This window comes from Cynoglossus semilaevis, chromosome 5, assembly GCF_000523025.1.
Source record: "Cynoglossus semilaevis isolate Cse_v1.0 chromosome 5, Cse_v1.0, whole genome shotgun sequence".
In the NCBI taxonomy this organism is placed as follows: Eukaryota; Metazoa; Chordata; class Actinopteri; order Pleuronectiformes; family Cynoglossidae; genus Cynoglossus; species Cynoglossus semilaevis.
Genome location: NC_024311.1, coordinates 18,367,994 through 18,378,818, shown reverse-complemented (window position 1 = coordinate 18,378,818; position 10,825 = coordinate 18,367,994). Strand labels below are relative to the sequence as shown.

The 10,825-nt window shown below is 37.8% G+C and overlaps 2 protein-coding genes and 1 long non-coding RNA gene across 3 annotated transcripts in view; 1 reads left to right on the top strand and 2 right to left on the bottom strand.

Annotated features, from left to right (window-relative positions):
• LOC103379384 (uncharacterized) overlaps window positions 1-4,195 on the bottom strand; it is an 82,441-nt gene extending 78,246 nt beyond the window's left edge. The window contains exon 1 of the long non-coding RNA XR_521570.3: window positions 4,059-4,195. This is a non-coding gene — a long non-coding RNA (uncharacterized LOC103379384). The remainder of the gene's footprint in view (window positions 1-4,058) is intronic.
• LOC103379385 (proline-serine-threonine phosphatase-interacting protein 1-like) overlaps window positions 1-5,277 on the top strand; it is a 5,720-nt gene extending 443 nt beyond the window's left edge. Inside the window, exons 2-15 of the mRNA XM_008310921.3 lie at window positions 295-395; window positions 655-729; window positions 1,490-1,524; window positions 1,657-1,763; window positions 1,917-1,979; window positions 2,075-2,155; window positions 2,486-2,531; window positions 2,605-2,684; window positions 2,938-3,036; window positions 3,190-3,286; window positions 3,903-3,996; window positions 4,138-4,226; window positions 4,377-4,492; window positions 4,594-5,277. Of these exons, the coding sequence (XP_008309143.1) occupies window positions 295-395; window positions 655-729; window positions 1,490-1,524; window positions 1,657-1,763; window positions 1,917-1,979; window positions 2,075-2,155; window positions 2,486-2,531; window positions 2,605-2,684; window positions 2,938-3,036; window positions 3,190-3,286; window positions 3,903-3,996; window positions 4,138-4,226; window positions 4,377-4,492; window positions 4,594-4,725 (1,215 nt within the window). The 3' untranslated portion in view covers window positions 4,726-5,277. The remainder of the gene's footprint in view (window positions 1-294; window positions 396-654; window positions 730-1,489; window positions 1,525-1,656; window positions 1,764-1,916; window positions 1,980-2,074; window positions 2,156-2,485; window positions 2,532-2,604; window positions 2,685-2,937; window positions 3,037-3,189; window positions 3,287-3,902; window positions 3,997-4,137; window positions 4,227-4,376; window positions 4,493-4,593) is intronic.
• Window positions 5,278-5,419: 142 nt separating this feature from the next.
• LOC103379383 (tetraspanin-3-like) lies at window positions 5,420-9,867 on the bottom strand. The gene is made up of 7 exons (XM_008310920.3): window positions 9,678-9,867; window positions 8,138-8,329; window positions 7,943-8,017; window positions 7,528-7,629; window positions 7,180-7,332; window positions 6,926-7,009; window positions 5,420-6,483 (listed from the first exon to the last, which is right to left on the bottom strand). Exons 1-7 carry the CDS (start codon window positions 9,738-9,740, stop codon window positions 6,391-6,393), a joined length of 762 nt encoding a protein of 253 aa, XP_008309142.1. The 5' UTR covers window positions 9,741-9,867; the 3' UTR covers window positions 5,420-6,390.
• Between the last annotated feature and the right edge of the window lie 958 nt (window positions 9,868-10,825).

Below are 10,825 nucleotides of genomic sequence, written 5' to 3'. Positions count from 1 at the left end.
AAAATGTTTCTCTCCCCTCCACTACAACCTCAGGACTATATGGTTTTATACTTTTTTTTTTTTTTTGAGCTGCAAACAAATCAACTCTATATAGGAATAGAATGTTCTTCATGGGGGAGGTTTGGGGAGGGGTATATATCAGTTGCTATGTCAATAACGGACTATTTCTGCAGACATATAGTTCTGCATTTGAGCCACACATTCAGTCCAGAAATGCCACAAGACCTGGTGCAACTGTGGTTGTGCAACGGCTTTCATTGCAGAATATTCCTGTTGTGTTTTCCCCAAACACAGGGGTCTGATTTCACTTGTCATGCTGGATACGACGCTTTGATCCACAGATTACGAGATGGAAGGCAGATGTGCAAAGACGTGGAGGAGCTTGTAAAGATGAGGTTGGACAACCAACTGTGCAGTGTTTCTGAAATCAACTTTCTGCCACACAAAAAAAGGATATAACATGTCCATGTAGTTCTGTTTGTGTTGTGGTTCTCAGAAAGGAGAAGCCGTTTTACCACACAGTTTTACAAAATCATTTCATTACCATTTCTATTAACAATAATCATTTATTAATAGAAGAGTTTTACACTGTAAGGACAAAGCAAAGCATTTCAGTCAAACGTTGAACAAAGGGTTTGTTCATATATTGAACAGGGCACTGGCAGAGGAGAGGTACGGGAAGGAGTTGGTGACGATTGCTCGCAAAGCTGGAGGACAAACAGAGATCAGGTAAACGACAGGTTTCTGTCACATCACAGTCGACTTCTGGACCGTTGGAAAATTAGTTCAAGTCCCATTTCTGGAAAAGATGACAATACTATCATCATCTCTTTTATATGGAATTTAAAAAAGCAAAGGAAAGTTTATCAGGTTTTCCCAGTTATCCTTATGTCTTTTACCACAAAAAAAGTACAGTAAGTCCCTCCAGATCTTATTATTATTTCATTCACTAGTCCATGCATAGACAAACTCAGGCCCAGGGGCTGGATATGGCCCGTTTGGCTTTTCAATCTGCCCGCCAAACTTTTCCAAATTATATTGTTAATTTATATTATTATTATTATACTTCTGCCTTCCCCTGCAATGCCATTATTCCCCCAGGAGATGGTGTAGATAAGGCTAAATGCATTTTATCCTTCATGCAAGGCTTTTACGTCATTTATCTTTAGTTCACACAAAAACTCCATCTTTCTGCTCCTGACTACAAACCCGGACAAATTTTAGGACCCATTGTGACCGGCAAGTCGAAACGTTTGCCCACACCTGGTCCGTTACTGTCCGTTACATTTTGACATCATGGAAAGCACAGAGTAACAGTTAAACTGTTAATTTGCAATAAGTGCCTTCTTAAAAAGAAATGGGAAGAAACTCAAAAATAATATTCCAAGTAAAAAAAAAAATAGGTCATATTGAAACTATGAGAATAGCACGGTAAATATATATATATATATATATAAACACTAAACACCTTTTTAAACATTTTTTCCAGCACTTTAAGAACATCGTTCGACCAATTAAAGTCACGTAAGTTCCCGCAGTCATTTTCTCTGTGAACAACCATCATGTCACTGAACGATGCTGATGCTGCTGCTGATGCTGCTGCTGACAGAGAACATGTTCAGATGTAAATGGTTGACTATGTCCTGTAAAATGCAGGAATTGAGATCATTGGAAACTTTCACATCCAACTTTCTGATATACTGAAAGAGGAGGTGAAAAAGATCGAGACATTCCGAGAACGCCAGAGAGAGCACAGGAAGAAGGTAATCAACGTAGATACACGGTCGATGGACAACGTCTGCCACTTTACTCCAGCTTTACTGTATATTAGGAGCTCTTAAGACCACTGTATTTAAAAAAGAAAAGCTACAATACAAACATCTGACCCAAAGCGGTTCACTTCATTTCTCTCATAGTTTGAAAGCATCATGGAAAAGGTTCAGAAGCAAAAGGTTACTTTATTCAAGAAAACCACAGATGTAAGATTTTTTTTTTTTTGTTCTTCATAGATATTGCTAAACATCCATAATTTTCTCACTGTGATGCCTTGGCTTCCTGTTTCTGTTTTCATCAGTCAAAGAGGAACTATGAGCTGAGATGCAAAGAGGCAGATGAAGCCGAAGAGGCAATCGTGACATCCAAAAACATAGAAAAGGTATGACAAACGTAATGTAGGTCAATTTGTCGAGATGATGCCACTGATTTCAGTCTTGACTGTGGAGTAAATACTCTACGTATAAAGACATAAAGGCATGCACATGTACACACAAGTGTTACTGAAAGATTCAACAATGTCATTAAATGTACTGAAGAAACAGAAATTAAAGAAAGTGAAAAAGAAAGCTGGTCACTGAAGCAGGTTACACAACAGGACAATTATTGAACTACTGAGCATCTGAGAAACACAACAAAGCATTTTCTATCATCTAAAAAAGCCTTCTCAGTTTGTAAAACAAATGTCACTTCCTGTGTCAACTTTTCATAGACACGCCAAAAGGCCAGGACCTGCAGACAGGCAGCCAACGAAGCAGGTGAGACCCTGAGCCTCACATAAGTCAAGACAATCAAGTACAACGTTCAGTTTGTGTCTCTCGTCTCTTACAGAGAACCTGTTCTTAAACAACACCGTTCAACTCGAAAGTGTTCGCCAGGACTGGGAGGGAACACACAGAAGTACATGTGAGGTAAAACTCAAACTCACTATGTGCACAAATGATCGAAAAAAAAGAAAAAAAAGAACCTTCTCATTCACTAAAGTTATTTACGTCAAATACTCAAGCTCCTTCTTTGTGATACTCCACACTTTAAGCATTTTAATCTTTAATCCTTAAAGATTAAAATAAAGCAAACTTTCATAAAACATGAAGGACCTCACAAGAGAAAACCTAACTTTTATCCTGACTTGCTTTAATAATAACAGTGGGAACTGTTTAATAGGTGTTTCAACAAATGGAGGAAGATCGCATCGGCATGCTCAGGTGTGCTCTGTGGGACCACTGCAACCACTTCTCTCTGCAGTGTATCAAGGATGATGAGGTGAAACGGTAGAAAAGATAGAAGTCCAGAATGTATATGTGTATGGTACACAGAAATACACAGAGTACAAAGTACTGTTTTACGAAACCACAACAACCCCAGTAATTATAAATGAAATGGTAATAATTTTTATCTCCTTTCTAAAAACCACAGTTTTACGAGGACGTGAGGAAACATCTGGAACTTTGTGATATCACCATAGACAACAACTTTTTCATGGAGACCAAAAGCACAGGATCCAGGCCTCACGGTGAGCTTCATGTTATACTGACCTAGCTTCTTCTCTTCTTCACAAATACAAGTTGGTTTTTAGCCAAGACCACACAAGCAGTAACTGAATGCCAACTACGCAGAAATACCACAACACATCATAAAACAGCTCTTACGTAAAGGAAGTGAAAGTTTAATATCTTTAGACATCAAGCATCGCGGTAAAATTAGCTTTGTACTGTAGTGAAACTGCTATTATTTGTGAACGGACTAGCTTTATGCTAACAATGTTTATGCTACTCAGATGCGCCGCTGTTGTTGGTGGATGTTGTAACCATACTAAATGGAACTTTGGTAGATTTAAATACACTTATTTATTCAAGTCCAAAATAAACTCAACCTACTATCAATGTTTTAAAGAGATGCTACAGATAAACACGTCCAACAAGTCGCTTGTCCTGAGCAAACAGTTAGCAAACACGGCTAATGCTACAAAACTACTCATTTAACATACAAACAACATTTAGCGTAGCTTTGAGTAAAATATTTGCAGCAAACTTACATGAGGAAATAAAAAAAAAAATATTAGTGAAAATGTTGTGAGAATGTCTCTGTGTTGGGGGACTTGATTCTGACTACTGTCTTCCTGTTCTAAGGGCCCTTCTTGTTTGAGAGGTACTACAAAACTGACGCAACAGCACAAAGAAATGGCCAAGCTCATGTAGCGCATGAAGGACACAACACAGTGAGGTTTGGAAAATAAAAACAAAGTCCTGCTGTAGAAAGTCATTAAATACGGTTGTTAAACCTACCAGTTGTTAACACTGAACAGGTCTGTTGTGGTGTTTACGCCAGCGAGGCGCCATTAATCCGCGCACTTGACATACACAGGTGTCCGGAAGTCCGTCCCCGCAACTCGGCGGCCATGTCCCCTGAGAGTCCACCGAACTCACCATCATCAGTGACATCTTTTGGTGACTGTGAGTACTGCAGTTAAGATTTTTTATTTTTAAATAGATTTTAAATCTTACTAAATTTATTTTAATGCTATTATTTGTTATCTTTTTTTTATAATAATTGAAAAATAAAAGTACAAAGTCATGTATGTATTTTGTATCTTCTCTCCTCAGTTGAGCTTTCAGAGGCAGGATACACTCCTTTAACACACCACCAGCGAGACACTTCACTGGCCACGTTTACTGCTGATGAAGAACGATATCTGGTGCTTTATGATTTCTGGGGACGGGTAATAATGCCACTGATTGCCTTATTTAAAGGTCATTTTTTTCAGGAACATCAACTTCTCTCAGCGTATTATATATTTTGTTTTTGACTCCTAACTTACAGGAAGACGATGAGCTGTCTGTGAGGAAGGGGGAGACGGTCCAGGTGTTGGAGCGAGGAGACGATGGTTGGTGGTCAGTGGAGAAAAACGGGCAGGTCGGAATGGTGCCAGGAAACTATCTGGGCAAAACATAAATGCACATAACTAAAGCTTCCAAGACTTGTACACGTACTGTATCTGTTCCAGTCAGTCAGACCATAGTGTAGACATTCTTTTAGCAAGCTTCACGTTAAAGTAGCTGCAGAAGATCAAAGAAAATACAAGAACAGCCAAGTACAAATTCTCAAGGTTGTATTTTAATTAAAACATTATGAATTAAAAGTTATTTAATATACACAATTATTGTCTGATCTCCTTTTCTAGTTTGACTGTGTTACTTTAAGTGTTGCGAATGATTTTATTAGACCCAATATTGTTGTCACATCTGACTTTTTATAAATTAATTTGTTTATCATGTAGTACTTTTATTTAAGCCAGAATCTAGAGATTGTGCTCAGCCTAAGGCCTGACTGAGTTCCTTCTTCTACAAAGCTGTGTATGAAAACAAAAGAACAGGGTGAAAAACACTGGCACTTAAAAAGGGTTGTTTTCATTACTTTTCTCTCAGGGAAATGTCTGGATGACACTCTGCTGCCTTTATGTTTTTGTGACAGTAAGATTAAACCTGAATATGGTATAAAATCCAACACACTGGTCTCATAGAGTTGTTCAAACATACCACAAAAGGACGGATTTTTGGGCTGCTGTTCCAGACATAGACTTTTAGACCCCCTGTATCTAGAAATGCTAACTTGAATCCCCTTGTGGACAAAAGCAGTGACACAAAAATCACATTAAAACGTACGATTTTATTTGTCCACCACTTCAGTTTTCCAGCATATATACAAGTAAATGTGTTTTTTTTTTCAGCATTTTGCTAAATAAAGGAGTTAATTAAAAAAAAAAATCCAAAGAGAACACAAGTCACCAACATATATAATAACGTTTTCTATTTCTATACTAGTTTCTAACTACAAATGTAAACAAAAGGAAATGTCTGCCTGTGACAAACTGAACAAACACGTACACACTAACACTGGTCAAACTAAAAGTACTACAGACTAAAAGTTTGGAAATACCATGGGTGACTTTGTCGTAGTGAAGAGAGAATCAGAGAATTTCACAAAAAAACGAAACATTTTTGTCATATTGATGATTTTGATACTAGTAAATATCTTACATGTCTTCAATGAAATTCTCCACATAAAAAAAAAATCACTAAATCTAGTCTTTATGGTAAAATTCCTCCCAGTTTTACAAACATTGGTCAGGCTAAGGTTTGAGGACAGTGAATCAAACATTTGAACCATGAGTGAATACAGTACCTTCAGAGCTGGAGCCATAGTGCAAACAGACCGACGAGCAAACACAGCCCATACACACACACTCCTAGTTACTTCTCATCATTCTCACTGGGTAAGAGCCTATGTTTTACAAAAAAGGTAAAAATGTAATAGGAATGACAAACCACTTTAACATCACGGCGTTCAATGAGCCACAGCCAACTACGGTTGTTCAGTGTCTGTAAGGAGAAAGAGTGACATTTAAAAGAAAACGAAACCGTTAATAAATAACTGGGGTTTTTTTTTTGCCTAGTAGCCCCCACCCCACCCAAAACAACTTCATGGATGTGCACTACTTTATCATGGATTGTGCAAGGTGTGCTTGAGCTTATCGAACTAAAAGGGGAATTCTACTGTGGACATGTCCGGGGACGCCTCGTTTTTTTTTGTTTTTTTCTCTGACCGACTGTGTCTCATTCATGCGTAGCTGTTGGTTGTGACCAGCAGCTCATACGCCGGATCATGACTCCTCCTGCACAGCACCACACAGGCACACAGCATCCCCAGCATCTGCAGACACAAAGATGGACAAAGTTGTCACCAACGACTCAGGTCATTTAGATCTTCTCCAAAGTGGAGACAAAGATTCTGTAAGAATCAGTGGTTTCTTCAACTGACACATATCCCCAAATAATTAAAGACCAGTGAGAGACTAACGAACCGAGGGATTGGTTTCAACTTCTGAGTTATGTTAAAAATGACTTTTCCATTTGTGACAGTGACAGTTACTGATCAGGTCTGTCATTTGCAGATCATTAAAAAATCTTTATTTGGATAGAAATGAATGCATTTTATTGTATTTGTGTTTATTAAAATAATAATAATAATAAACCAAAATAAAAATAGCTGTGACTCTAAGTTAATGTTGGGTCGATTCTGTTACAAATCTGTTACAAATCTGTAACATTTGGGAGTATATTTACATTACATTATAAATTATAATATTTCTTACTTGTATTGATGCAAACGTTAACGCAGCCCAAATGACGTACATCATGATCTCTTTTAACTTTTTCACAACAAGAGCCTCACATCCCTGGAACACAAAACACATGATCAGAATATCAACCATCAACCTTTATTTCACTTCCTTAAGTCATGTGACTTTTATCTGTCATTATCTGTCAATCAAGTGTGTGTGTGTGTGTGTGTGTGTGTGTGTGTGTGTGTGTGTGTGTGTGTGTGTGTGTGTGTGTGTGTGTGTACCTCCTGATACAGATCAGCCGGCCGGGTCAGTGTTCCAGTACAGTTACTGATGCCGGGCTGACAGCAGCTGACTGGCACGCTGTTGTTTTTGGATTCTTTGAACCAGCGTGTATTCCTCCAGTCAGAGTAGTTGTGAATTCCACAGCAGTGAAGCTAAGAGTGGACAACACAGACACTGAGTGCAGTGGGTGAAAATATCTGGATGCTGTAAACTGAACACACCACATAATTGTGAACAAAGAGATTTAAAATCCTGTTCACGGTTGGTTCCAAAACTGGAGACAATCAAAGATGAGATTTCCAATTGTTAATCAACAAAAGAAAAGTGTTTTTGTTTTTTTTCCTCACCTGCCTCTGAACATAGTCAATAGCCCGACTGGGAGCGTCACTGTTGGTGCCGTTGTACTCGTTGTAAACCTTCTGAATGGAGTGATTCACCTGATCTTCCACCTGGAACAGTTACAGCTACTGTTATTGTTATTGTCACTGAGGCACCAAATCAAACCTTTGATTCACCACGATAAAGATGTTACACTAAGAAATGAGTCTGTGCCGCGGTGATTCCTGCACAGAACGAAAACAATCTGAAGATTCAACTTTGACCTAAGAATCAGCAGCACTACAGTTACATAAAGATCCAGAGTCAGGTCAGAAGAAAGTCACATCAGCTGGTGTTCCATCATCCAAACATCTCGGTTTTAAAAAAGTTGTGACTTCCAGGTGGATGGAAACTCTGACATGGATTAAAAAAAAAAAAGTTTACCTTTGCCCTGTATATGTATCCCAGCACCACCACCACACACTCTGTCACAAACACCAGCAGAAGGATGGCCGCAAACTGGAAAAAAAAAACAGAAACAGTTCAGGTTTACAATGATCTGGTAAATGTTCAAAAACACAGCTGATTAAATTATTAGATTCAGTTCTTCAGTGTCAGATCAGACGTATCCACACTCACGGTTGCCAGTCCGCAGGAGCTTTCACGTATCGTTGCACAGCAGCCGATCAGGCCGATGATGAAGAGGAGAGTCCCGACAGCTATGATTACAACAGCGGGAATCAGAGTGTACACGTCCTCGAAGAAGTGGTCGTAGTCATCGTACGTGATAAACACGTAGGCTCCGATGTAGCATAAGATTCCAGCTGCAGCCTGGAGAGAAAAGCAGCAGGAGTCAGTGAGAGACCGTGGTTTTATCACTGAACTCTTCAATGACACACGCACGACAATCACACCACAGTGTGTGTGTGTGTGTGTGTCATAACACATCTAATTAGACAAGATGATTTTTGAGTTTTTAATCTGCATCATCAATCTGCTGTCAATGGAAATTAATTAAAATGTCCATCAATTATTTGTATTTAATCACTCAACATTTATGTGCAGTTTTACACTTTATTTAAGTGTTGACAGGTGAGAACAAATTTATTTTAAGTAAATAATTTAAGAGAATTAAGTTTGCCATTTTTTATTGCTTTTATAGACAACAAACCATTTTTAGAATTACTTCATTCTTTTAAGTAAACCTTTATATAGTTTGACTTTTCACTGGATGAGGTATCAGAGGCATCAGAACAAACATGAGAGTTATTTTGGAGAAATAAATGCAGTGTTAACATAATATATATATATTATATTAAGTTCAAAAAGAAAAAAAATCAAAAATTCTAAGAAAAGAACACTAGTTGAAGATGTCAAGCCTGTGATGACACAAAGTTTATTTTATGTATTTTTTATTATACTATTCTATTGTTTATTTAATACAAGAATGCCTGGAAACACAGTGCAGCACAGAGTCATCTTCAGAAGGTCAGAGTGAATGTTATTAACCAGCCCACACAGGACTGTCCCACTGAATGTCCCTGGAGGGACACATACTAGGACATTCACAAAAGATTTTGTGAATTCTTAAATAATAATAATAATAAGAAAAAGAAGAAGAATCAAAATGAAAAAAGAACAAGGAACTTAATTTTTGAAATTAATAAAATAAAACCCTCCATTCCTTCTTTAGCCCGTGGGAGCGATGACATCAATAGTGTAAAAATGTTAGTTATGGCCAATCACAATGCACGCGTTTCTATTATTCGTTTTCTTGAACTGTTTTCAGAACAGAAATGTCATTAAATATAATAAGAGCGTCTGTTCACGGAGCACCGCTCGGTGTAAAAACACTAACTTTGTAACGGAATTACACTGAGTCACATTCAGAGGCTGAGCAGCTGCCGCATAACAACACAGCATCAGCTCGTGGGCGGCAGCCACAGACACTGCAGCGACCAACCCACTGACACTGGCTGCCTGTCTGTCTGTGCGTCTGTTGATTTAAACCATCGTCTACTAAATATAACACATTTTAAACGCAGTTTCTGGACAGTTCAGACGTGTCTTTTATCCGGGTTTAATGTCCGCAGCCTCTCTGGCGCAGTTAGTCCGGCCTCTGCATAACATTCTCCATCACTGATGCTGCACATTGTTCGAACACGAGCTCAGTTCTTACCCAGAATATCAGGTTGAGAAAAACCAGGACGGTTTTCGACGACGTGATTCCACACTGACCCATTTTAAAGTTCGACCCTGACCGTTGAAAACCGGGACCATAAAAACAAAGATAAAACAACACCAGGGTGCACCTGCAGCTCTGCTGCTGCAATGATAAAATGGCTACTATGGCCCCGCCCCTCTCTGCAGACTTTGGCGGCTTCGTCCAATCACAGGGCTGAGCTGAAGAGACGCTGGTGACGTTAATGTATTACGTCACAATTGAAAACAAACTACGGAGAATAAACTTTATAGTCCATAAAGAAGCCAACTGAATAATAATAATAATAATAATAATAATAATAATAATAATAATAATAATAATAATAATAATAATAATGTAAAACGATAAAAAATGAAAATAAAAGGATTTTCAGTTGGAGAAGGGGAAGCAAATAATACAAATAAATGTGTCAGTTGGAGAAGGGGAAGCAAATAATACCTGTGTGTTTTATACTTTATTATTTAACAAATTGACAAAGAAAGGCAAATAAAAACCATGTAATTCATTCATTTATTGTTATACTAAATATATATAACATTCTTACACTTTTATAGTAATATCCAGGTGTTTATGTTGAGATAAACTTCAGGGTTTGTTAAACATTTTTACTTAATTAATATAAAATACATTGTGGGAACTACATCTAGTCATATATGTATGTATATCTCTGTTTACATTTTTCTAAATCATTTCATTACATTTTGAATTTATTGTGGATTTCCTCAGTCTTTCGTCATGGAGACAATAACCGGATGTAATTTGAGGTTTTACTCCAGAAGGGGGTAGTATGATGCTACAACACACAGGTTGGGTGTGGGCCAAAAAGGATCAATGCAGATGTAATTTTACTGTTATATTATGAATTATTTGCTGCAATGTCAAAAAAGAAAAAACCAAGTGATACTGTGATACATATGTATTTCAAGTCAGAACAAGACGTACGACTCAATTACACATTCTACCTCTGGAGTTAAAAGTTAATAATGACTTGGCCTGGTTTTATTGAGTTAAAGCACTTTGAATTTGTCTTTGTCAGGTGTGAATTATGCAGCAGAGCATCTCTGTAGTCAACTGAATCATCATCAACAAGCAAAAACAAGGAG

What these genes read in the sequence shown, in the direction of transcription:
- LOC103379383 (XM_008310920.3), bottom strand. Translation starts at nt 9,740, where the DNA reads ATGGGTCAGTGTGGAATCACGTCGTCGAAAACCGTCCTGGTTTTTCTC. An exon ending in GATACATATACAGGGCAAAG is followed by an intron (nt 7,630 to 7,942) that starts GTAAACTTTTTT and finishes TAACTGTTCCAG; the next exon opens with GTGGAAGATCAGGTGAATCA. An exon ending in CGGCTGATCTGTATCAGGAG is followed by an intron (nt 7,010 to 7,179) that starts GTACACACACAC and finishes TTTGTGTTCCAG; the next exon opens with GGATGTGAGGCTCTTGTTGT.